General features: G+C 43.7%; 1 protein-coding gene across 4 annotated transcripts in view; it reads left to right on the forward strand.

Annotated features, from left to right (window-relative positions):
• TMEM178B (transmembrane protein 178B) overlaps positions 1-26197 on the forward strand; it is a 256488-nt gene that overhangs the window by 207508 nt on the left and 22783 nt on the right. For 2 of the 4 annotated variants that reach the window (XM_009464761.2, XM_087765549.1), the window contains one exon: positions 17043-17597. The exons of the other annotated variants lie outside the window; for them this stretch is intronic. In XM_009464761.2, the coding sequence (XP_009463036.1) occupies positions 17043-17293 (251 nt within the window). In that variant the 3' untranslated portion in view covers positions 17294-17597. Of the gene's footprint in view, positions 1-17042; positions 17598-26197 lie in introns of those variants that run through there. 4 annotated transcript variants of the gene reach the window in all.

The raw sequence follows: 26197 nt of genomic DNA on the forward strand, positions 1-26197 counted from the left end.
TATTCCTGGATGGTATTTGAATAGAATACTTCTGTCATGACGTAAATGCTATCACCATATCATCCTATTGGTCCTCAAAATGCATGGAGCCAGAGTGCCTCTTGGTTTTGCCTAACTTTTTCTCTGGCCCAATAATGGGAAAAATGCTTCGAGAGGCTTAGCCTGAAATCTAACTTTCCCTTTCATTTGCAACGCCGCTTGCCTTGGTTATGTTTGTAGCATTTCCTCTGTTTTAATTTCTAGAGAAATAGCTCTTCTGTAATGCTTAAACATTCCTGGCTTACCATATCTATGGGTTTTGTCCCTTATTGCCCATAAGTATTTGAGCAAGAAATCTCAGTGGAGCACTGAGAAGTGTGCTGTGATAATCTAACAAGACCAGACGTGGTTTCCTTGGACCTCTGGTTCTTTATTATATTTACTGAACAGTCTTCTTGCTAGCCCATGTGGCAGTGCCTAATAAGGACTTGCTTTAGTGCGCTTGATCTAATTTCTCAAGCAAATTGCTGAAATAAGTCATTTGTGAAAGGCAGGCTGTTATCTGGTATTAGCTCATCTGGAATCCAGGACATGCAAACTGTGATTTAGAGTGTGCTTTACACTGTTATTCAGCGTGTTTTGTAACAAGTTAAAAATTATTAATAATCCATCTTTTCTGTTTACTCCAAATGTATCTGTATCAACAGCAATCACAGGTCTCTTACGGCTTCCGAAGTCCTTTTGCATAATTTTCTGTATTCATTGTAGAATTTGCACTTGGATTCCTTATCTTGATCAACAGCATTTGCCTGACCACAGTAGGATTTTTTTTCAGTCCCTCATCTTGTGCAGAGCCAGATGGATACTGCAAATTATGTTCAGTATTTTTGGCCTCATTTTTCATGATGGTACTATTGCATAGCCTCCTGTACCCAGAGTTGCACTGTCTGTTGTAGTTTCATTTCAGTATTGTCAGTATGATTTTTATCCTGCAAGGTGGGAGAGTTTCTGGTTTTGAGAGTTTCTCCATTTGGAATCGTGCTCTTAAGTTTTACTAACGCTAGTTCATTTTATGCATCTTATTTCAGACTATTTAATTCTATTACAGAAGTGGGTGATACTCAAATTATACATGACTCCAAGCACATCCTCTTGCATCATCTTGCGTTTTCTCTAGATGCAAATTATTGAAAATCTGTGCACCAGTAAATGGAGCTTTTATGGGAATGTCATCCAGTAATTTTGTAATTTTATAATAATTTGTGGAACTTTAGAAGCATCTGTAACGCTGCTTCCAAATGTCAGGGTCCTGTGGCAAACTTGATGCTTTTGTGCTCATCAAGTACCTAACAGTAGTCTAAAAGTAATTCAGTTAAACATCTACCTGAGGAAGTGCATGTGGGGCATTTTATACATTGTTTTGACCAAAGTATATTTACTTGCACCAAAACCACACCATTACTTTTTGAAGTCTAGACATGACCTCCTCATCAGTTCCCAGGAAGCAGTGTTCACGTTTTCTGGTTTGAGAAGTTCTTTTGAATGTATTCAAACCCTTGACTTGTTTGGTTTTATTTATTTATTTATTTATTTATGTCAATTCATTTGGTTGGTGTCTTTACTCCCTTAACACTAGCTAATATTATTGCCAGGTCAAGGTCAAATTTCAGTTTTACTTCCAGCTCCAAAGAGTTGGGATGCTATGAATTGGCACACTGGCAACTCTACCAAGGCAAATTCCTGTAGCTTCAGGAATCCCTCCTTTCAGTTCTTCGTTAAGTTAGGAATATTTCCTGTATCATGATAAGCAGACTAGCTATATATCCATCTAACTGTTGTTTTTTCCACCTGCTCGCCAGTGCATTCATTCATACGATTTTCTTGTTTCAGCATCTCAGATTCTGCTAGGTTGATTGTCCTTCCACAACCATGCAAACCCAACCTCACCACACCTTCTGTTATTGTACTTGCTTTATAGACTCAGCTTTCTGATAGCCTGTAGTTTTCCCAGTTCAGCTATGATTTCATTTCAGTCAGCTATTTTGAAACATAAAATCATAGAATCGTTAAGGTTGGAAAAGACCCTTAAGATCATCGAGTCCAACCGTTAACCTAGCACTGCCAAGTCCACCACTAAACTATGTCCCTAAACACCACATCTACCCGTCTTTTAAATACCTCCAGGGATGGAGACTCAACCACTTCCCTGGGCAGCCTGTTCCAATGTCTGACTACCCTTTCAGTGAAGAAGTTTTTCCTAATATCCAACCTAAACTTCCCCTGGTGCAGCTTGAGGCCGTTTCCTCTTGTCCTATCGCTTGTTCCTTGGGAGAAGAGACCGACCCCCAACTTGCTACAACCTCCTTTCGGGTAGTTGTAGAGAGCAAGAAGGTCTCCCCTCAGCCTCCTCTTCTCCAGGCTAAACAACCCCAGCTCCCTCAGCTGCTCCTCATAAGACTTGTGCTCCAGACCCTTCACGAGCTTCGTTGCCCTTCTCTGGACGCGCTCCAGCACCTCAATGTCCTTCTTGTAGTGAGGGGCCCAAAACTGAACACAGTACTCGAGGTGCGGCCTCACCAGTGCCGAGTACAGGGGCACGATCACCTCCCTGGTCCTGCTGGCCACACTATTCCTGATACAGGCCAGGATGCCATTGGCTTTCTTGGCCACCTGAGCACACTGCTGGCTCATGTTCAGGCAGCTGTCAACCAACACCCCCAGGTCCTTTTCCGCCAGACAGCTCTCCAGCCACTCCTCCCCCAGCCTGTAGCGTTGCATGGGGTTGTTGTGACCCAAGTGCAGGACCCGGCACTGAGCCTTGTTGAATCTCATGCAGTTGGCCCCAGCCCAACGATCCAGCCTGTCCAGGTCCCTCTGTAGGGCCTTCCTACCCTCCAGCAGATCAACACTTCCGCCTAACTTGGTGGGTTATTTCTAGTTTTGAGGGCAGGGCTGACTTTGTACCTAAATGCTCCAAAGCCCTTTTCCTCCTCATCGGTGCCTGCCATAGGGAAAGTGGGGTGGCAGGGCTGCCCCATGGTGGCACGCTCCAGCATTTCGGCAGTGGGTGCGTCCGCCTCTTCCCTATCTGGTGCCCCTCCCTGCTGAACTGCTGTCCCTGGTCCCAGCTGAAAATATGAAATGGCACTTCCAGTACCTTGTTCTGGTACTTGCTTTGGCACAAAATTATCTCTGGGCAAAGCTACATCACTTGCCTTTGTAAATGTGTTAAAAGACCCACAAAGAATGACGTTTTATCATCTTTATCAGAACTCTGTCCTTCAGCTGCACATACACGTATTTTCCTTTTGTAAGTCTGTAATTTGTATTGAGAACACATTTCAGTGAAATAGTTAGGGGTTTTACTGCATGCCTAACAAGGCAGCCCTTCAGGGAGAGACTTCTGCGTTGTCTTATTTTGTTCCAGATTTACTGCAAATAAATGCAATAAATCATTTCTGCACTTGTTTACTGTTTTACCTGTTCTCTTCACTCTTATCTGGTCTCTGCCAGTTTGTCTTGTGACATGCACTTTAGGATCACTTCAGGGTTTTTTCCCCATTTGCTAACAGTTTCCTTAGAGAAGCATATAATTTTACTAGCCTTGCAAATATTCATTATTCTTTGCAAAGTCAAGTGTGTTTCTTGCTGTAACCTTGCTTTGAGCCAATTATAAATTTTACCATTAATAATTCAGTCTCTAATTAGTCTATTTGGAAATTATTCCAGCTGCTAAATGCCCTTATTCATGTGATTTAGCTTCACCATGCAGATCTGTAATAAAATGATCTGTAGTCTCACATAGCAGCTCGTTTGTTGTCTTTGCTTAGTGACATTTTTACATGAAATACGGGGCTTGGGGCTTTGCTTGGGAGCCTGAAATTCCCTTTTTTACTGGCACTGAAAGGCCTGAAAGTCTTGCTGCACACATACAGCAATGCTATGGAGTTTTTCCTCTCTGATTTTCTGTCCTAGTGGTTCCTTTCAGAAACATGGGGAATTTCTTTCATCCCCTTCTCCTCCCTCCTCTCCGGTGATGATCTGCCAGTCTGGGGGATTTGAGTGCCATTTGCCAGCTCCACTTCTGCCGCTGATTTGGGTTTCTTCTGACCCACCTAAGAGCACTGCAGAGACATTGCTCTTTGCAGCCTGTCCATACTCATAGGGCTTAAGTCAGGGTTACAAAAGCTTCAAACCTTTTCCCACAGCAGAGGTGAACACCTACTCTTTCCAGTGCTGGCTGCTGCAGCAGAGATAAGCAGGCAGGAAAGATGTGTGAGAGGGAAGAAGAAATAAAGTTATGCAGGTGTGCTGGCACAATTTAACGCTTTATTTCAGAGACGCAAGAAACGATGTTTATTAAAGAAATAAAGAACCCACTTACGAATGTATGAGTGCATTCTGCTTTTGTATTCTAATCCAGGGAGAAACAACCTTTTCTAAATCATTTCCATCCTCCTCCCTTCTCAGAAATATTTCCAAAATATTCCTTCCCTCAGTCCAGGGGTAAGTCAACAAACTGCTTTATTAGCCCCGCAGCCAGAGGACGGACTGACCATTGACACCAGGTCACCTTCTCTTGCCCCAGCCATGCCACACTTCATGTGGGTCTGTCGCAAGGCGCCGGGGGGACAAGGACACACTCAGGTTTGTGCCAACGTGTGTGCTAGAGCCCAGCAGCTGCCAGAGCACTACTCGCTGTGTCCAGGAGCTGACAACCAGGCTGATACTGAGGGACGCAAACCCCATCAGAAAAGGGGGATTTCAAAATAGGGCTTGGGAGCCTGTGCAACACAGTTGTTGGATGCGCTGCACGCTTCTCTATCCTCCAAGGAGAGTCTTGTCTTCAAAATCCCCAAGCCTGTGTGCTGTGCTTCCTTTGCCTGCGCTGTGCATATGTTAGTAGATGACAACTGAGGCATCTGTGTATTTGCAGCCATGGATCGTTACCAGCTGTTGAGTCATTTGCGTCCCAAATTTAACTCACTGTACTTTGAAAATAGCACATAGCAGTAGAAAATAAGAGTGTTTATCCTACACAGCTGTGGTCCTGCCATCTCAAAATAATCATTCCGCTACTGAATATTTTAAGAAACAAAAATAGAGCAATTTAATACAGCAAGTGTAAGGCAAAGCTCTGTGATTGACATCTCCTAGGCAGTTATGAAGTACCTACATAGCAGCTGCTAAAAGGAAGCAAAGAGAAAGACAGACAAAAAGAGAAAGTAGAAGACATTCTTTGGAGTTCATCTGGAAATACAGTGGGTCTCACAGAGCACCTAGGATTTCTATTTCTCACTAATGATCAAGGTCTCTACCCATTCTTCAAGATGTTCACTTGTGGTGACATGATCAATCACGACATTGAAGACTGAAGATATTTTCTGTGACCATATTTACTTTTTTCTTTTCCACAACGTTATTCGTTGAAAATACAGTTTCATGTGCACTTTCCCAAAAGGAATGGCTTTAGAAAGTTTACCTAAAATCTTTTTTTCCATATGGAAAGGCAAGTGCAAATGCAAACGTATGTGCAGAGTTGTATGCATACAGAGCTTAAGCAACATCATGTGATTGTTACTAAAACAGAGGTATACAACAAGTGGCTGCAATCTGAACAGTGAAGCTTGGCATAAATATAGTTTTCTCAAAGGCATAATACTTCTTGACAGTTTGAAAAGTATTTATAATTCAAAAAAAGTTGGATCACTGGAAAAAATGAGATGCCAATCATGTTTTAATCCTGTGGGAGATACTAAATTAATGATCATAGAATCATAGAATAGTTTGGGTTCGAAGGGACCTTTAAAGGTCATCTAGTCCAGCCCGCCCTGCAATGAGCAGGGACATCTTCAACATGATCAGGTTGCTCACAGCCTCGTGCAACCTGACCTTGAATGTTTCCAGGGATGGGGCATCTACCACTTCTCTGGGCAACCTGTTCCAGTGTTCCACCACCCTCATTGTAAAAAATTTCTTCCTGATATCTAGTCTGAATCTACCCTCTTTTAGTTTGAAACCATTACCCCTTGTCCTATTGCAACAGGCCCTGGTAAAAATTTTGTCCCCATCTTTCTTATAAGCCCCCTTTAAGTATTGAAAGGCCGCAATAAGGTCTTCCCGCAGCCTTCTCTTCTCCAGGCTGAACAGCCCCAGCTCTTTCAGCCTTTCCTCATAGCAGAGGTGTTCCATCCCTCTGATCATTTTTGTGGCCCTCTTCTGGACCCACTCCAACAGGTCCATGTCTTTGCTGCACTGAGGGCCCCAGAGCTGCACACAGTGCTCCAGGTGGGGTCTCACCAGAGCAGAGCAGAGGGGCAGAATCACCTCCCTTGACCTGTTGGATAACTGCAGAGGAACTTTAGAATTCAGCAAAACTCCTTGCAGACCACTGTAAGAACTTATTTATGTGGATTGACCTCCAGATGGAGACAAAGGCTGGTTTGCATCAAGAGATGCCATAAATTTGTTACGAAAGTCTTTGAAACAAGCCTCAGAGGGACGAGGTCAGTCCTCCCTCTGCCATGCCTCCTGCACCACACACATACGCTTTTCTTCCTACTTGTCGTTTTGGTTAAATTTTGCATTACGCTCTAAAGTGATTTAAGATCTTGAATTGGAATGAACTTGAGTTAATGTACAGCTTTAATAGGTTTTAAATGTTTAAACCTCTCTAAGGCTCTTGATTGTTTAAAACCGTCAAACATATTACAAGGGTGTTGGGGAGGGCAGAAAAGGAGCTGATGAAGGTCTTTATGGACCTGTGATGAGACGAGCTCGGAGCAGCAGTGCAGGCTTTCTGCCTCAGTGCCCATCAAGCAGTAATGTAACAAGGCCGAGCGCTGCATATTAAGGTAATAAGAGTTAGCTTGTTTTTAAAAATGCTCTTTTTCCTCAATTTCAGGATTTGTCAGTCCCTCTTTTCAAACACCTCTCTTCTACACAGTTTGCGGTATCCCTCGTAGATGGGGTTGCAAGTCAGAACCTCTGGTCCCATTTTTAGGCTATGCTTCTGGGGCCTAAAGAGTGATGCTTCTTTTCTTATGTATTTCAAAACCTGGACACTGATGGATACATGTTCAGATATATATATATGGGTATAGGTCTGCTGGACACATGTCCAGTCCACATACATGGATAGGGCTGGAGGTGCTTCTTTGTTCTGCCTGACTAACCATTAGTAATCACCCTTTAGAAATTAGTATCACTTTCCTTTTGAATGTTATCTAATTTCCTATTTTCACTCCCAAATTAAACATTTAGTAAATCATCCACATCGACATACATCTCCTTTGCCATCTTTTGGGGTTTTAATATGATGTCAGGGTGGCCTGTTTAGTGTTTCCAGGCTAGGAAACAGTTGCTCAGCTGCCGGCATGACAAGGCTCACCATACATTATGCTTAAAAGGCAGAGCTGGGATAGCGTGTTACGTCTTTATTTCTAGTACTTCTCTATGCTTACTGGTGCACTAAGAACATATTTTGCATTTATTTATTAATGCTGGCACCCATTTTGAAAACAAAATAGGAGACTCTCGGGAAATATGAAAGATCACCTACTTTCACTGTATGGGCTTCTGTGCGTCACTGTGTATCTACTGCTGAAATGCTCTTTTATAATTTTGTATTGTAGTACTGCTCAAGGAGAATCATAACACCCATCTTTGCATCCCCTACAGCATAAGTTTGAAAGCAGAGTTATGTCCTCCTTCTCACAGAATACTATTTTCATTAGATGCCATTGTTTTGCAATACCTCAGGAATGTAACTGATTCTTTAGGTCAGTACTGACAAATCTAGCCCTGAAAAGCAAGGACCTATGAGTTAACACCTCCATAAGAGAATGGAGGTGGGGTGGAATATAGAAATGTTTTTTTCAAATCAATAACACAGCCGTACTGCAGGGTGTAGTCATTTAGAGGTGGTGTGTTTTTTTTTCCTGGAAGGAGCAGCACAATGAGCGAATTCATTGTTAACTCCATAGCATTTGATCTCCATGGAAACGTTATCAGCTGACTTCAAAGTCAACCTTCAAATGTGTTGCATTTCTTTTCCTGTGGCTCATTTCTGATGCTCCTCGATGTGCACTTGCACACTGGGGGAGAAATACCAACACAAGCAATTACGGCAACCTTGTACCTGATCACAGAAGAGCACTGGCATTTAGGAGAGCGAGAGGAAAGGCTTCGTAATGAGGTGCAGAGATCTCACAGTCTGGAGCAAAGGACAGGGCAAGTAGTGTATGTGCACCTATAAACTCATTGGTTTTCAGTCTTAATTCAAATTGGTCTTCCTGAACTTGGCGTACACTAAATTAAGGAGACAGCTCCCTCTGGCTTTTCAGCAAAAAGAACTATTCATATTCCTGTGTGTGTTCATTTTATGTCAGCTATACTGACTTGTAATTTCTCCCTCACCAGGACAGGAGGTACTGACAGAAGTATCAGTACCTTCTAGAGTTACGAGAACAGAAAAGGCAGTGTAGTCTATGAAGGGCATGCAATCTAGTTTGCTTCTCAAGGATGTCAGTAGGTCTTTGGGGGGCTGACAGAGGTGAATTAAAGTAGAAGAAAAGTAGGGGAGACAGATCCGATAGAAATACAAAAGACTTTCCCACCCACAGTCCTGGCAAACAAGTTATGTGCATTTCAAAATTTTGTGGTTGTTCCTTATCCCTTAATAATGTCACCAGGTCTTTGATCTCTTGCTGGCTTCTGAGTTTCAATGGCAAGAAGCATCAAGGCCAAAGGAAGACAAGGAAAACAAAACTAGCATTTATTGTTGGGTTGGGTATTATAAAAAAAAATGTTTGCTGGGTTGTTTGCATGCCTGGCATCAAAGAGGAAAGACTGCACATACAACAGAAGGAAGAGTAATACTGTCATGATTTGCTAGACAGGAAGAATTCTTTACAGGGAGAAAGCAGAGCAAATTTCTGTGTGTGGCAGATCTTGTTGTTAAATGCAGAGGCTGAAGCAAGGCTTAGATTCACCTTCTCAGCGCCTCAGGTTGTCAACTTAGAAAAACAACGTTTCCCTTGGACAAATCACTGCTACACTTGCTCGGTCTAATCTGCCTGGATAGAGTCCAACTGGCCACTGGAAATTCCACAGAAGAAGTAGCTGGACCTGGCAGAAACTAGATCAGCGGGGCCTTCCTTGTTTCTGCCCAACCTGGCTCTTCCAAGGGCTACAGAGACGAGTTGTGCCTATGTACTTGTGTGGGCTGCAGAGGCTTCAGAGGTATTTCCTCTGCAACAGGAAAGATTTCAGCACGTGACCCTTTAAGGCAGTACCGAAGGGGTCAGGGTAGTTAGTTGCTTGCAAGCATTCATGTGAAAGACGTAAACTTCATAGGGGTGGCCTGTGTCCAGTGGTCCTTGTTGACAAGACAATTATATCTTATTTTGATTTCTGGCTATTATATCTCAATAACTGTATCACTTAGTACCTACAGAAAGGATTTTTCTGTTCCTGGCAGGTCAGCTCAGGGAAACAGTAATAGAATCCAGAGCCTTTTGCAGCAAAGATCCTCAGTTCACATTCAGTACAAACAACTTAAAGTTGTACAACCAAAGAGTCCTTTGGTCACTTCAAAAAAGGAATGGATAGGCTTTTCTCCAACACCTGAAGGGGAAAATATCCAAATCGGGTAGCCGCCACCATCACCCAGAGCTCCCAATGGCTTCTTTAGTAGTGCCTTCAGCAGAGAAAAGGATTAAAAAGGCATGCGAGTAACTACCCTTTCAGCCCTGAAAGTATTCCATCCAAGAGTATTTTTAGTGGCACACACTATGCAACGTGGAAGAAGGCTGCACTGAAGCTGTTTGTGCTGTGTCTGTTCTCCAGTCTCGCTTGTCTTGAAGAACATCTGTGTGCAGAATTTTCAGCGATTTAAGGTTTCCTACAAAAGAAGGATTCCACAAACCCTCTGAGGGTCCTTCTCAGGTTCCTTCTGAGAGAAGTGCAATTTTTTGACTGGAAGGAAAAGACTTTACATGGAGAGAGGCAGAATGACCTGGTTGCTAAAAGACCAAATGCAATGTGGTGCATGAATTCCCCATGCTATGGGAGATGTCATGTGCCAAGGCAAACTCAACCTGACCCCACAAGTTTCTCTTCAACTCTGGCAAATGCTAGGCTGGGAAGCACCTGCCTGAGGTACAGTTTGATACTAAACCTATGCGTCTTGTCATCTGGCAAATCTGAAATGAATCACTTGAGTTTGCTCAGACCTCCAGTGCCTCTTTCCATTTAATCTTTTAGCCCCTGTCTGGGCCATCCTGGGAGGTCCATACTGCAGCGGATGAAACAAATCTGCCAGCAGCCTCTGCCTATTGCCAAGCATGGTGTTTGCCAGCACAGGGATGGGATAATTTCACTAATCTTTGATTAGGATGTTTCTTCATTTTGACATTAAAAGAGCCTCTTCATTTCTCTCTCTTCTGCTCCCAGTAAACTACTAAATCGCATCCCACTACTACAACTGGCACAATTTTTGCTACCTCCTCTGTTGTGGCTGCAAGTTCATGAGCCATTATCTTTGCTTAATGGCTGTAGTCAAGTCACTTTATTATTGCTATGTTATTTTGGGTGGGTCATAGGAATCACCATTGCTAAAGTAGTCAGAAGGTTATTCAACTTAGGCTTTGATCAACTCCCCTATTTCTCCCTATCGCATTTTATCAAAACAATGTGACTTTAGCTAAGTAGCGTTGCCCTCAACTGCTGTAATATTGTTGCATGTACTATACTGATTTACATGAGCCTAAGGGTGGTACCCATTAAGTATTTGCAGTTGTGACAGAGGATACATAGTCCTCTGATGCCATAACATATTATGGCTTGTGCAGTGGCAATTCAATAGACAGGCGCTGCTGCTGAAGTAACACGCAGCAGGCGTACAGCTCTGGTGGGGTACGGATGCCGCTGGTACATTTTGAGGTAGGAGGCCAAAGGCCAAACGCAAACCGCATTCTGACAGTGGCTTTAATGCAATATCATAGGACCGCTATAGACCCCGCAGTTTACTCTGGTTCTTAGTATAAAATAAAAATGTATTAAGTTCCAACCCAGGTGGGTTTATGGTCTTACAAGGACACCGCACTGAATCTCCATCACCCAGTCAGACTTCTCCTTCCATCTCGGCTTTTTTTATAAGGGCAATTTTCCAGTAAACCCCTTGCTATTCTGCAACCTATCGGTGATGCTGCAAGCTGCTTCTGCTGGCACAGTACATAATTAAGCAATAATTTATATTCTATGCGTGTATGCACAGAGCAATAAAGTGTTCTCAAGAGCTGCGTGCTGGTGAGGCGTTTAATCCGTGCGCAGAAGGAGTTTACTGCAAAGCTGCTCCCTCCAAAAGGCTTTTGTCATCACTGTGTTGGGAGGGAATTCAGTTTATTCTTTAATAATTTCATTTGATTGTGATATAATTTAAATAGCTAATGGTACACACTCCACTTTAGGATCAGACCTCATTTTATTTGTTTGTTTGATGTACCTTGAAAACAGTAAAAACTAGTAGGGCAGAGAGAAAGTAAAGATAATGTTGTTTTACTTGTGAGATGTTTTTTCCGCTATAACCCTATAATAAAGAAGTGATGATAATTAAATAAACAGCACTCCTTCCAAAGACATTAGTGGCCACAAATTGCTATCAATGGCAGCTACTAAAAATACTTTAAAAGGCAGAGATGCGCATTTATTTGAGAACTGCTTGGTTTCAGAGGACATCTTAAAATCCATACCTTTGTGTTTCTCTTTTTATCTACTGGTGTTTATAAGTAATACTTGACATTTCTATCTTTGCAAAAAACAGAAGGGGAAAAGAATCAGGTTTTTTTGGTTTGTTTACTTTGTACATCTGACAGCACAGTTAGTTCGTGAGTCATTTCTGCCTGTTGTTGGGGGAAGGGAGAGGACGAGCATCGTTCTGTCAGACGTGGAAGAAATGTTTTCCAAAGAATAACAAAAATGATTTGTAGGGGGGGTGGGTCTCAGAGGTGGGCTTGGTGCCCAGATCATTTTAACTGGCTTTTTGGATTTGGATTCAAATTGATGATGTCTTCTTCAGGTGAGGACATCCACCAAAGAGTATTTTTTCTTTTCTTTCCTTCTTTCCCTGAAGGCATAGTGAGATGGACTCCTATAAATTACGTTCTGGTGAGATAAGAAGTTTTTGCCCCTCCAGACACAGCAGAGTGAAGGACCACACAAATGACCCAGTACCTTCCTAAACCAAAAGGAGTTGTTACCTGAAATTGCCTCCAATGGTGGTTTCAAAGAAAGGAGCGCCCATATGGTCAGCTCCAGCATCGCGGGCCAGGGGATGGCACCGGCCGGCTGAAGGGGTGGCCACGGCTACAGTCAGACTCCTCATCCCTGCTACCGGGGACAGGGATGTTTAGATGAAGCTCCTGATAGCAGGGTCTGTTTGCGCACCAGCACCACGAAGGCTCACCTTCATTTGCAGTATGTCTAGGAAAGGCAGCAGTTCTTGTCTCACAAACCACCATGGACCCTGTGAAATCCTTCAAGCTCTAGTGCTCTGGAAGCCTAGCCTGCGGGCTCTGTAGGCAAAGGACGTCGCTTCTGACATGGTTCAGGTGGGCACTAGCATGAGGGATAATTCAAACATATTTGGTGTGAAAGGTTTGAGCCTGCTTGTGTTTAAATCGGTTCACTCACAAGCAGTTCTGCTCTCCCCTGGAGGTGAGGTTTGAAAACTGCAAACGGAGGCATTGCAGCCCCTTGCGCAGCTGGGGTGATCAGAAGGAAAAGGAAAGTTTACTGAAAAAAAAAAATTCCTAGCAGCAGAGGCCCACAGGTCTGCTCGATATAATCATGTTTAAAAACAGCTACAGCAAAGGGCTCTGACTCATAATCCACACAGAATTAGGCTTTGACCAACAATGATATTACCTTTCCCAGCCATCCCTCTCCTGACCATGTCTGCCCCTGCAGCAAGGACAGCAGGACCCAAATCTTATACACATATATAGCAAATAAGTTCATCTCTGTCCTAAACAAACTTCCAGTCTAAATGGAGGACATATTCAGTACAATGTTTAATATTTTTCTTCCATAATACATAAGAAGGAAAAGCACAAGATAGCCATGGGGTGTTTAATAGCTCAGGTGCTCAAACCACTGATGACCATCGGCCCGTCAGCAGGACAGGCGCTGTCAAAATGAGCCCGAGAGGAAGGGCGGCTGTCTGATGAGGAGTCAGGGTGGAGGTTAGACTACACATCAAACAGCAGTTTCTGTGGCACAGACATGGCTTTACATGAAATTTCCTCTCTCACCTGACTGGAGCATTTTGCAGTGACATGTGAATTTCCTTTGTCAAAAATGCCGCTGTTGCCTTGTCTCATTCATTAATGTTTCGCTTAGGATTATAACGTGTAAATCCCAGCACAAAGAACTTGGCGTGTTCTGCTCTCCCCAGCTGCTGAAGGAGATGGTTTTTATCTGTCCTGTCCAGCTCACATACCAGCACATCCCTGGTGAGCTCTTATTACTGCCTGTCATTCACACTCTGTGTGCCAGTGCCACGGTGCAATTGCCAAGCCTTGGACCACCAGCCTTCAGGTCTGGTCATCTGCTTGGGCCAGAGTTATGGGAAGTGCTTTTCACAAAGAAAGAAAAGTTTGTATTGCTACAGCTGCCCAGGGATCTGGGGCATTAGTGCACGTGTAGGGGGGCACCTCGCTAATGGAAAGAACCTACCAGGAAAATTAATAAGGGTTCATTTTATTTTCTGGGGAGAGAAAGAATCTCAGGGTTGGGGATACTCATGACTTGCTTGCAGTCCTGCTGCCTCTGAAGCGCTATGTCCATAGCGCAGGCAGTGACATGGGCAGGAGCGACAGCCTCCCTCCTCCTCCCATCCCAGCTCCATGTCTTACCCAGACTAGCAGAGGCTGCATTTCCAAGGGTAAGCTCAGTCTCTGCATCCCTTCCACCATGACTCTTTCACGATGATGGCCAACAATTACGCAATTTGCAAGCATGATCCTTTGTGTTATGATTGCCAATTCATGAGGAAAAGCTACCAAACAGTCCTAAGGTAATAACCGTACTCAGTTTTCATCAGTAACCCTCCTGGTGAGAGGCCAGATTAACTACAAGTGGGAACTTCCTTGCTCGGCTGAATACAAACAACACATAGGACTCGTATAATGGCCATAAAGATTCCTCTAGGCGGTATAAAATGGCATTTTTTGTGTCTGTAATGAATAGCACTAGGGAGGCTGATAAACCTGTGCCATACAAGACATCCTGCAGAACCACTGGGGGTGACTGGCTGAGGACCGTGCTATGCATCCTCTAACGTTGTGCATGGCAGTCATTATTTATTGTTGTGGGATTAGCACATTCTCCAGTGAAGGGGCAGGACGAGAGCAGCCTTTTGTTAAAGAAGTCTTCTGCTCGTGATTTTTTTTCTGCTCTGTTGTTGTTACTCATTCTTCTTTCTTGTTCATTTGTTATGGGACAGAATACCCCCAGCAAGGTGGAGGGCCAATATCTTGGGCACTGTTTGAATACAAAGAGTAAGCAACGCTCCTTACATTGAAGAGCTTGTAATCAAAATAGGCAAGACAAAGTGTGAAAGCACGGGGAGTATTTGAAACCCAAAGTTATTTCCTTCCCTTTTGTACTTAGCAAATGCAGCTTCAGTCTGGCCGCACAGATTTTCCCACCCACCTCTCTTAACAATCTTATATTTCAAGACAGCTGAAATTATCATGTTCTTGCTAGCAAAGAGAGGCTTTTCATGTCATTTTCTAACCACAGCCATTTGAAATGAGCCACAGAGCTTGGTTCAGAGCACAGTGGCTCTGATGGATGCTTTTTTCCCTGATCCCACAATGTACTAGTCATGTTGACATGTCGCACAGGGAACAACCGCGTTCTTGCCAGACACTTTCGTGTCACTGGATAACCTAAGTGACATGCTAAAACATGGAAAGGGATGTGTGGTTTCTAATCAAACAACCTGATTTTTGAGTAAGGGATTCTGGGAGGGAGACCTCCCCATTTATCCTGCTCTGTGCTTTGAAGTAGTGTAGGACATCTCTGAAGACAGCTCCAGAGCCTGGGGTCTTGCAAGGCTTTTGCAGAAGTCCAGAGCACTGACTGTAGACTAATCAGGTGCTGGTGAGAGGCAAGAAGGCCATTTTTATTTAAATAGGCATAGTACCTACCACAGCAGCTTGCTGGTCCTGACTGGTACCCTGTGGCACTATCATAATATCATAATATCAATATCTGAATAACCTGGGCCATCTGGCAGCTATATACAGCATTAGGGGAGGCACCCAGAGTTCCCATATTCCCTGACCTTTACAACAGAGAGTATCTACAAGTGGCATTCCAAAACACGGTGGAGAAAAGACAGTCCAAATAGACAAAGCAGCGATCAGAAGAGGGAACAGAGAGAGGGCCGTGACAGTGGTCTCACAGAAGGTCCATGATAGAGATTTGCCTGCAGATTCTAGACCTGTGTGATGTTCCTACTAAGCAGGTGGGTATGGTGGAAAGCCCACACATTTTTGGTGGTGTATATATGTTCCTACAAATGCCCCCAGTTTCTAAGTCTAATTCTAGGCGAATTCACCACATAATCTTACCTGTGTCTTCAGAGTGAGGAGTGTAAAATTCATTTCTTCAATGCAACTGCAATTAAAAAAAGCAAAGCAGCAGAGAAACAACAGGGAAAGTGTTGCAGAAGAGAAGCAGGAGCAGGGGCAGGAAGGAGCAGAAGGAGGCAAGGGCGCCAGAGGAAAGGAGCTTGACACTAAAACCAGGCTGGCTGTGACTGCTTTGGAGGATTGTGCTATCTTAGGGATGAGACCAGGAGGAGTAGGAGATTCCTCGCCAGCAGCTGCTAGTGAACAGATGCAGGACATGCTGCACAGGTAACACACGCAGCAGGCTTCTGCTGTGTGCATGAACAGTGGGACGACACACGGGACTGACCATGTGTGTTACTACAGCATGCATCCTGGAGGTTGCCTTCTGTGCCCAGGGCTCTCCAGGCAATTCAGAGAGGCCCACATAGGGAGGAATTGGAGAGGAAAAATAAACTACCAACTTTATGTTGACTTTAGTTGTTATCTCTTGAGACAGGCGCGCAGCCTCTGTAGCTATCCATTATTTCGTGTGTGGGTGGCAACTGTGACATTTCAGGAGCTCAGAGTTTAGCTTTGATGAAGCTGGAGGCCAAAGATCAAAATTAGACTCATCTGGGTGGGCTAAGGTTCAGCCTCATCTGATACTTGTGTCTTTCCATAACACCTACCACCTGACAGAGTTATGAAGCCTGTCCTTGCAGTGGTCTCAGGAAGAAATGAAATATTGCTGCAGAGATGGAAAACAAGAACAGGATATTTTGAAGATTTCCCCAACACTGCAGAGGGCATCTAGATTGGGACTAGAGTCATGCAGAGGACAGAATCTGAAATTTGTGAGGGATTTTAAGATTTTGACAGTGGTATTTGAAAAGGGGGTTGTATAATGAAAGATTTTAGATTTTGATATTAAAAAAGTCTGGAAAAAATCTCCCAAGTCATTTCAAATGTATGTTTCAAGAGAGCCAGAATATGTCAAGTATTTTGTAATATTTTCTTCTATAAAACCCATCACTAAAAAATTGAAATTAAACAAAAAATTGAAGATTCTCCCACCCCCAAAAAAAAATACTGAAACATGATGATCCACTCTGTATTTGTCTAAAGCAAAATTCCAGAAAAATCAATGGTTTCATGAAGCATTCTTGTTCCCAAGTGAGTGCTCATATTGAAACAACTGTTTCTGTTGAAGTTTCTCCATACAGCTCTGTTCAGCGTCAGATCAATATTCAAGGCTCTGGTGGCACTCAGTTCTTTCCCCGCTAGACTAAGCCACTTTCTATACAAACATCTTCCCTTAGGTATTTCCTTACTGCTGGCACCAGCTCTTCTCAGGCGACTTGGAAAGCGGTATGTCTATCACTCTTCTAACTTCTCTTTGTTTTTTTCCTCCCTCCTTCTCCCCTTCCCGCTCTCCTCCAGGAACCTTCTGCATCATTTCACTGTGCACGTGCGTGGCTGGAATCAACTTTGAGCTCTCCCGCTATCCCCGCTACCTGTACGGACTTCCCGACGACATCAGCCACGGCTATGGCTGGTCCATGTTCTGTGCGTGGGGGGGCCTGGGCCTCACTCTTATCTCTGGCTTCTTCTGCACTCTGGCCCCTTCTGTCCAACCTGTCCCCAGGACCAACTGCCCCAAATCTAGACCTGAGAATGGGACAGTGTGCTAAAACAAATAGCAAACAAATACACACACACACATTACATATATATATATATATATATATATGTCTATGTATACCTATACATGCATATATATGTATATATAATGATATATATATATAGATAATCTCAAATTAATGCCAGTGCCAAGGTAGAGCTGAGTCCAACACGGCACTCACATCTCCACCGGACTCTGTGTTGCTTCGTTCTTTCTCACAGTGATGGGAAAGCTTTTCTCTCACATGGCTCTTCCATCCAACTCTTAACTTCAGCATCATACCTTAGAGGTCAAATGAACATACAGTTGCACCTACCTACTGCCATTTGGGACGGGGAACAGGGGGTCCGTGTGGGGGGATCTCTAACTAGAATCTGTACAGGACATGGAGGGTGGGGTGGGGGGGACAAAAAGCCTCTCTATTGCAGCCAGAAGGGAAAATGCAAACAGCAATCGAAGGAGCAAACCAAGCGTTTGAGCCACCTCTACAACGTAACTCCTCAAGGCCATTATCAGAAACCCACCCACTTGCTTTTTGTTTCTTAAAACAAAATGACAGAAGCCTGCCCTGTCATTCGTTTGGGGTGGGGTTTTTTGGGGTTTTTTTTGCTTAAAACACAGAAAACAAAATGGACAGAACGTGTAGGGAAAAGCAGAAAAGCATTTTCTCTTTGCCTGCCAAACTTCAGAGAAGCAAACAAGTGAAAATAATAATAAACAGATCTAACAAAATAAAAACAGAAAACAACAACAAAAACTCCATGAGGACATCTCAGCGGACTTTCCAACAATGAGGTTTTAATCTTCCAGCTGCCTTACATCCAGGCTTACAACTGAGGCTGAACTGCTAAAGTAAATGCAGCAGAAGGCCTTTTGAAAATGCTGTGATACATGTGTGTATAACTTTTTCTTCCCTCTTCTTTTATTTATTTTTTTTTAAGAAAAAGAAAAATTTAAAACATTGCAATGTGATTGTCCACTAAACCATCCATGCTGTGTTTGTGGCCCAAGACTGAGGCACTGCAACTGCAGAAGCGTGAGGAAAGCCGTCAGGTCTGAGACAGCATGTCTCCTCTGGTGGATTTCAGGATGTCTTTTTGTTTTCACGGAGCATCTGAGAGTTCAGGATGGTGGATCCAAGGGAAGACCGACCAGGGAGAAGGGAGGTGGGGGGAGCCCTGGCAGTTGTTCTTCCCAGGTATTTGCTGGAGTGGGATTTCATCAAGTTTCCGTTTTGGATGTTTAAGACAAACAGGCAAAAGCCATCACCGAGGAGAAAAGGGGAGCTAATTTTTGTAAGGGAGAAGTAAGAGACGCCTCTTGTTGTGTTCATGTATGCCAAATAAGACCTTCCCACATCTTGTCTTTGGAAACCGCCCCGGTTCACTGGACATCTCCACTCTCCATCTGGGAGAACTGTGTACAGATGGAAGCGAAAGGGTCAGATGCAGAGAACAGAGATCCATTTCCCGTCAGCTCAAGCACTGTATGATATAATCGTGAATCCGCAAATGGGACTCTCTCTCTCTTTTTTTGGCCCTTCTCTTTTTCCTGCTACTCCTCTTCCCATTGTCTGCTTTTTCCTTCAGGCTGCTCTTCCCATCGTTCAGGTCATAGGTCCCAGAAGAGCTAATGCACAGCGAAGTCTGGAGAGGCGGGTGAATGCCATTAGGGGAAGCAAAGCATTTTGGCTGTGAGGGCAGTGGTTCCTTGCAGAGCAACAGTGGCTGAGGGGAAGGTGGGGAGGAAGGGGCCAGGGGTGTAACCAAATGGAGTCTGAAGAGGCCATGACTGAATGGCCACATGCAGGAGTGAGGGTACCACTGACAAACGTACAGGCAAAGGGAGACAGGGCAAAGAAAAAAGGCCTCCCCAAAACCAAGCCAACCCTTAATTCAGGGATAGTATGAGCAATCCTTTCTTACATGAGAGCTGCATGCCATCAGTCCTCATTAGTCAATAAAAATCATCCTCTGCATCAACAAAAACACACCAGAAGAAGGAGGCAACCTGTTGAAACTGCCTACTGCACAGAAATGAAGGCATTAATTTCCAGGTCATGCCATTTACACAGCTGGCAAGAAACAGTATTTTGCTCGGTTAAAAAAAAAACCCCAACAAATAATTCTTATGCAATACAATTGCATAGCCAGCCATTCCCCTTCCAGCCCTGCTTCCCCTTCTCGTTACACCTTGTGTGATGATGTTGCTTTATTAACAGTCCCCAGAGAAATGAAGTTTCTGGAGGGCATTTTGGGGTAGGGTAGATTTGGGTTTCTTTCATTCCAGCTCAACTACCTAGCTTTTGCTTTCTCTGGTCTACAAATTCCCCAATCATGCCAATGCCAGCTGCCAAGCCAGTGTGTTGCCACTGAAGTGCCATCCCTGGCAACTGAAGTTTTGTCATTTCATTCTCCATTAGATCTGACTGGAGAAAGTATTTATTTATTTATTCATGTCGAAAATGCCTTTTGAAGAAACTTCCTTTTTAAGTAGATTGGTTTATTTCTTTTTTCTGGCAAGGTTTTCATATAGAGTGGTTTTGAAAAGCTTTGAAACCGTTTGACTGTGCAAGTGCCTACTAGGTAAGGAGGCTGATGAATTACTGTTGGAGTGAAGAAGGAAATTAAAAATAAAAACAGCTCTTGGAAAGCTAAATGAAAACTGAAAGCAGAAAATCAATAACTGAAAACCAAAAAAGACCTATTAAAAGATTTGTGAAATTTTTCAAAATATGAACAATTTTGAGAAAAAACAACTTCTCTTTAAGAGATAAATTCTTTAGAAAAATGGTAATTGTCTCATTAAAATAGCTTTGAACACAAACTTTCTTCCTCCTCTGCAGTGCTGAGTGCGATAGGGAAGGTGTTTCATGTGAATACAGGTACCTGGCGTGACCCAGGTAAACTAAAGGGCACAGAGGTTTCTATCTGGAGTCCACCGTCAGGCCCTGTGGCATGGAAAGCAGTACGACAGCTCCCGTGACGATGTACAGTCTTGTGTGGTCCATGACTGGTCACAGGGTGTATTCTTTTACAGATACAGTTTTGAAAGAGGTATAGCAGTAAGATTTAAAGAAATAGAAATAATTTTGCTCTTTCATAGATTCTCAAAGCTTTTCTTTCTTTCTGCAGCTGGCATGAAAATAGTTCTGCCTTGATGAAGTATTCTCTGATGGTGTTGGTTTACAAGCTGTATATGCGCCTATGTGTTTGTTTGTTTGTGGCAATGGTGGCAGAGAGTTATGATTATTTTTATTTACAACAGAAAACCGTTAACCCTGGACCTTTAGGCCAGTTCTGTGATTTTCCACTCACTATAGCATAGGCTCTCTAAGGTCTGTGTGGCTATGAAGCATCTTAAAAACTATGAGAGTGTCTGAAGCAGCAGATGATCATATAACCTTAATCTCAAACTGGATCTCCAAAGGGACCATTTGTCCAAGCACCAGTTCTCTCATCTTTGCCTCAAATAAGGGCAAAAGCCCCTTGGGATATTGTGAATTTCCTTCCATGCTACTCACAGAACCAGGAGGAGCCCTGCGTGCTTTGATACCTTTGAAGGGGGCTCACAGCCCCACCATGCTTTCTGTCAGCTCAGGCTCATCTGTAGAGCAGGGTTGACTCAAAATACATTCAAATCCAAATCTGCAATGGTTAGTGTCTCCATCTACCCTGAGCCAAAGCACACTCCCGTCTAGTCTGAGTTTCTGCATTTTTGGGAGGCTTTGAAATATCTTTCTGAACAGAGATTCAAGCTTTTTGACTAGTGTCTGGTTTTCTAGTTTGAGGAGTAGTTAATTAGAAATCTGTTAGCTGTGATCCCAGCATTAAGGGGCTTGACCCCATCCCTCAGATCTGCTCTGGCAAAGCGCCTAAGCATGTGCTTTACTTGGAGCATGTGACTAATCCCCTTAACTTTGGTAGACTATTCATATGCTTAAAGTTAAGAATGTGCTTTCCTGGATGATGTTCAGCTTCCTGCAGAGTCCAGCCCCCGCTCTTCTTTTCCTATCCCACCCTTGTAGATAATGTGACACTCTTGTCCTAGCCTGATGTACCAGCGGGTGTTCGGTGTCCCTTTCCGTGAGGCTGGTAACGCGAGGTCCGTAGCTGGCAGGCTGTCTCTCACACGTGGCCTTTCACGTTGCACTGCTGAGACAACGCGTCTCTGTGCTCCAGAGACCACAGAGGAACTTGACTGCAGTGAACGCAGGCGTCATGAAATGCCAGTCCTAGGGACACGGGATGAATTGGCTCAACCCACTGTGATCTGCAGGCTGAGGTTCTGTGTATGGTGACTCTCAGTTATTGTACAGTGAAGTTGTCCTGTGACCGTAGAGAGTTAGCTACAGGAGGTTCTGCTGTCCATCCCTGCCAGGAGCACTGTATACATGAGGGGGCTACATGGCAGGAGCCTGTGTGCTCTGTATCTGATGTACTGTATAGGACACCTTCTTCTTCAAGCTAAAGCTGTTTGCGTGTTAAAACTCCTGACTCATATTGGCCGCCTGTATATATCATCTCTCCCTTCTCCCTCTCTGCAAACACACAACTGATCTTCCCTGATCTAAATAGTAGTCCCTCCAGTTATATTTCTAGTTGGGCTTTTTTCTTCTTTCATTCTACCCCAGGGACAGTCACAAGTGGATCACAAACCACCAGTGACCAGAGCAATTTCTTTGAAATATTGCTTTTGATAAATTGCCATTACTTTTTGAAATGTTATTCCAGTTGCAGTAACAAATGACAGGGAAAAAAAAGCCTCCTCAGAGTCCTCTAAACAGAGGATCCTCATCCTCCCAGAGACAATTGTGAGAGTGCAGGTATTCTGCTTTCCTGTAGATGTGAGTCATTTGGGACCACTTTTAGCTATGGCATGTTAGCTGTGTGGTTCATTGGATGATGATACAGGTGGTGAGGCACTGGATCAGGTTGCCCAGAGAAGCTGTGGATGCCCCATCCCTGGAAGTGTTCAAGACCAGGTTGGATGGGGCTTTGAGCAACCTGGTCTAGTGGAAGGTGTCCCTGCCCATGGCAGGGAGGTCAGAACTAGATGATCTTTAAGGTCTCTTCCAACCCAAACCATTCTATGATTCTATGATGAATAAAATAGCATTGGTGAGGGAGAGGATTGATATGCAGGGGGTATCTCAGATTCCCAAGCATTCCTGGAAGACTGTGTCTCCACAGCTGCCCATTTACCCACCATGCAGCGCCTCCCAATCAGGCTCATCCCTGGAGCCCCACTGGTAGATCTCAGAAGAAAATCACTGTAATCTGTCCTTAATTCTTGAGTGCCAAGCTAACTTCCAGCGGTGAAATGGAGAGGAAATAATATGTTACCAAGTATAGCTTAAATAAAGACATACATTATTCGGGCTCTTTCTTCTGTGTGTCTCTACATAGGCCTAGAAGGGCTATAGGAGTGCTCAGGCACATTCACACAAACCAACACTGCATTTTCTTGCCCCCAGGTTTTGCACTCCTTCATGGCCCATACTGCTGTGCTTATCCAGCCAGCAAGGGAAGACTCAAGGTGAAAAACTGAGACAGCTCTGAACGATTGCCAGGCACCACTGAGAGACAAAGAGTCATTTGAAGCACAAATGGCATGTAAAGATTAGTGATGGATGAATTTCCAAGGTCAGGAACCGAGTTTCAAGCAAGCCTAAAGTTTGATTGCAAACTCCAGGCCAGATCCATAAGATCTTGATTCTGCCAGTCTAAGCTGGAAAGCTCATAAAAACAGGGCTTAGCTCAAAACTTATTGCCCCACTGTTTCCAGTAAGAGCCAGGAATATAATGCATCTGTTCCATAGTCTGTTGAAGTCCGTAGAAAGGTTCCCCTCGGCTCCAGTGAGTTTTAGATCAGGTGTCTCAGAAAATATTTTAGTGCTGTCGTGGCTAACACTGAAAATGAAATGCATGCTCACACACTCATAACATCTAATCTTTGGCTTTAGAAAGAAACAGTCATCAGATGTTACCTTTTTTTTTTTTCTCTCCCTGATTTAGAGTTTCCATCCTGTCTGCCCCATTGCCGCCAGTAATCACTAATACCCCAATCTTACAGCCTTCTTCAGAGCCATAGATAGAGACTGCAACACTTTTCAAAACAAATGACTTACTGCTGGTGCGAGGGGGCTCTGACAAGCTCCCTGTTGACATCAGTGGAAGAACCGGAGCCTGATACAATGCTGCCAATTTAGCTGCAGGATGCCCTGCACCTGTTTAGGATTTAACTTGGAGAAAGAGCCTAGATGACTGCCTCAATATAGGCCACAAGAGGGAAATGACATGCTGGTCTCCTCTAGTAAAGCACTCCAGAATCACTGATCAATTGTCCTTCCTTGCTCAGGGAAGACTTGCAATGACAATAACTGAGGCTTAGATAGGTTATCTCCAGGGCAAGGTGGGGGAATGAAAAAAAGAAAACCAAACAGCAGTTGCTATAGGTCAGAATTGAGGGGCATTGGTAGAGCTAGTGAGGACGATCCAATGTCACCCGCAGCATCAGCAGCAGGAATTGTCAGTCCCTTCTAGGACTGCATTTTTATCTTTTTCCTTCAATGATTAACACTCCTGCAGAGTGGCAGAAAGCAACTTCAAAAGTTTTCTTGTGTAGGGTGTATACACATGGACACCCTCCCTCCCCTCCTTCCTTAGACACACACACATGCGTACCCCACATGATGTGGGTGCTAGTAACCTGTAAATATGTGTACTATAGAGAGAGAAAATACATGGCAAAATGCAGCATAATAGTTTGTTTTCTATTCTTTTATACTTAACTCAGGAGTTGCAATGCAATTCAGATGCCATCTGCGTCCGTGTTAGGTTATGCGTGCAGATCGCATGGAAACTATCTGCTGAAGAGACGTGGGGAAGCACAATACAACTGGGACGAATTGGGTATTCGCCACCAAAATGTATTTGGATATTTAAGAAAGAGTTGCCAATGTTGTTCCGATCCCAGAGATGCAGGGGAAGGAAGCAGCTGAGACACCAACACGTGTTTCTTTCTGCCTATTTTGCCTTTGGGCAGATACACGCAGCAAAAAGGGAGGCAGTGAACAGCTCAGGGCAGTAACATCCTAAAACACCACAGCAAGACTCTCCAGAACTTACCATCAGTGCTCTTCAATACAGGGTTTCTACAGAGCTACTTCTGATCCGGTCAGTCCTGAGCTAGCCATCCTACCTCCAAAAATGCAGTTGTGTCCACAGGTCCTTACTACCTTCTAGTGCCACAGGCCCTGGTACTAACCACTGGTGTGCGATACACATGGCCATTGCTTTCTGAGCGGATAAGGCTAAGGGAAGAAAAAATGAAGTCCCATCAGAAGGACAGCCTTGGTATTCACAAGGTTGGTTCTTGCAGCCCACTGTTGCAAGGTGCTTCTCTAACGCAGATGGCCTCAGTCACAAGAGAAAAAATTGTACCGTATCACCTCCAAATCAGAAAAGTTTATGATCCCCTAGTGTAAAAATCGCGCTGTGCCAAGAGGCAGCACCATGGCAGGACACTGCCTGAGTCTTATTTCTGTCCTCTGCAGAGGGCTTCTGCGGGCTGTCGGCAGCACAAAGACCACGGTTAATCCTGCTTGGCACAGCACAGTGCTTCACATCCCCGCAGCTCTGAGCCCTACCTGTGGCAGCAGGGCACAGGAATACTTCTGTAAAGGCAATTCCTTCGAGTGGCCTTGTTATTTTGCCAGCTGATCAGAAATACCCAAACAGTAACAGCGATCCTGCAGTAGATGAGACAGAGAGTCAGGTCTTCATAAAGCTGCATGACCTGCAGGTTTTGCCCCAGTTTCAAAGTGATGTAGACACCAAGGAGCATGAATCAGGTACGGTGCAGTCTCCTGGGGCCAGCTACACAAAAGAGCCTCGGCATCCAGTTCCTCCTTAGATAGTGAATAGGAGTAAAACACTAAATGCCTTTGGTGCCTACATATTTTTTAAAAAAACATATACGCTCCTAATTTGCTTAAGCTCTTGTGACATTTTATCTCAAGAATAGTTTTCATCTGACTGTAGAGCATAAGGCTGTATTTTTTTATGAAGGGTTATTCATTAACAATATAGATCATAAGAAAAAGGGTCGGAACAATAAAATAAAAGTGCAGCCTTAGACTATTCAGTTAGAGTGTACTGAATTATTTATAACTCCTGGGCACCAACAACAATCACAGACATCTAATTTAAACTGTTACTATTTTTACTCGGCAATTTCCATCACTTAAAGTGTTTATATTCATGTGTTTGCTGTTTGATCTTTTGCAGGACAGAATTTTCCCTACTTACAGAGAAAAGCATATTTGGGGACTTTTGAAGATATTTTTCTGCAGTAACTTAAATTATTTTAAAGCATTCTGAGGCCTAGTATGACAGACGTCACAACTTTCAACCCTGTAAACTGTACCTAAAATGGGCTTGAACTTTCAGTTCTTTCTCAAGTAAAATTCCCTTTGATGACAGGTCATTGGAATCAATGGGAAATTTGCTTCATTAACAACTGTAAGACTGGGTCCTATTTATGTGTATATGTGATGAAGGGACTTAGGTAAGGGGGCTGTACTTATATGTCAGCCCACTTAAGGATCTTTTGCATAGACACAGGAACAGTCACTGCTAAGTCACTCCAACTTTATAGCAATCTCTTTTTGTAAAAAACAACATTATACTTGTGTGTGGCTGGAGTCATGCAGTGGTAAATCTAGCCCATAAGCTGACACACATATACATGTAGATATGTATATATATGTATATATATTTGTAAATCTATGAAAAATGTCCATAGCTTCATGATTGCCTGAACTAACCTGAGGTTGATGTACAGAATTTCAGGCAAAGGACTGTTTCTTTTTCACAATCCTTATGTATCTCAGATTTAAATCAAAACAAAT

This window comes from Nipponia nippon, unplaced genomic scaffold (genome assembly GCF_047370975.1).
Source record: "Nipponia nippon isolate SJK-2023a ecotype South Korea unplaced genomic scaffold, ASM4737097v1 scaffold_3, whole genome shotgun sequence".
Taxonomy (NCBI): Eukaryota; Metazoa; Chordata; class Aves; order Pelecaniformes; family Threskiornithidae; genus Nipponia; species Nipponia nippon.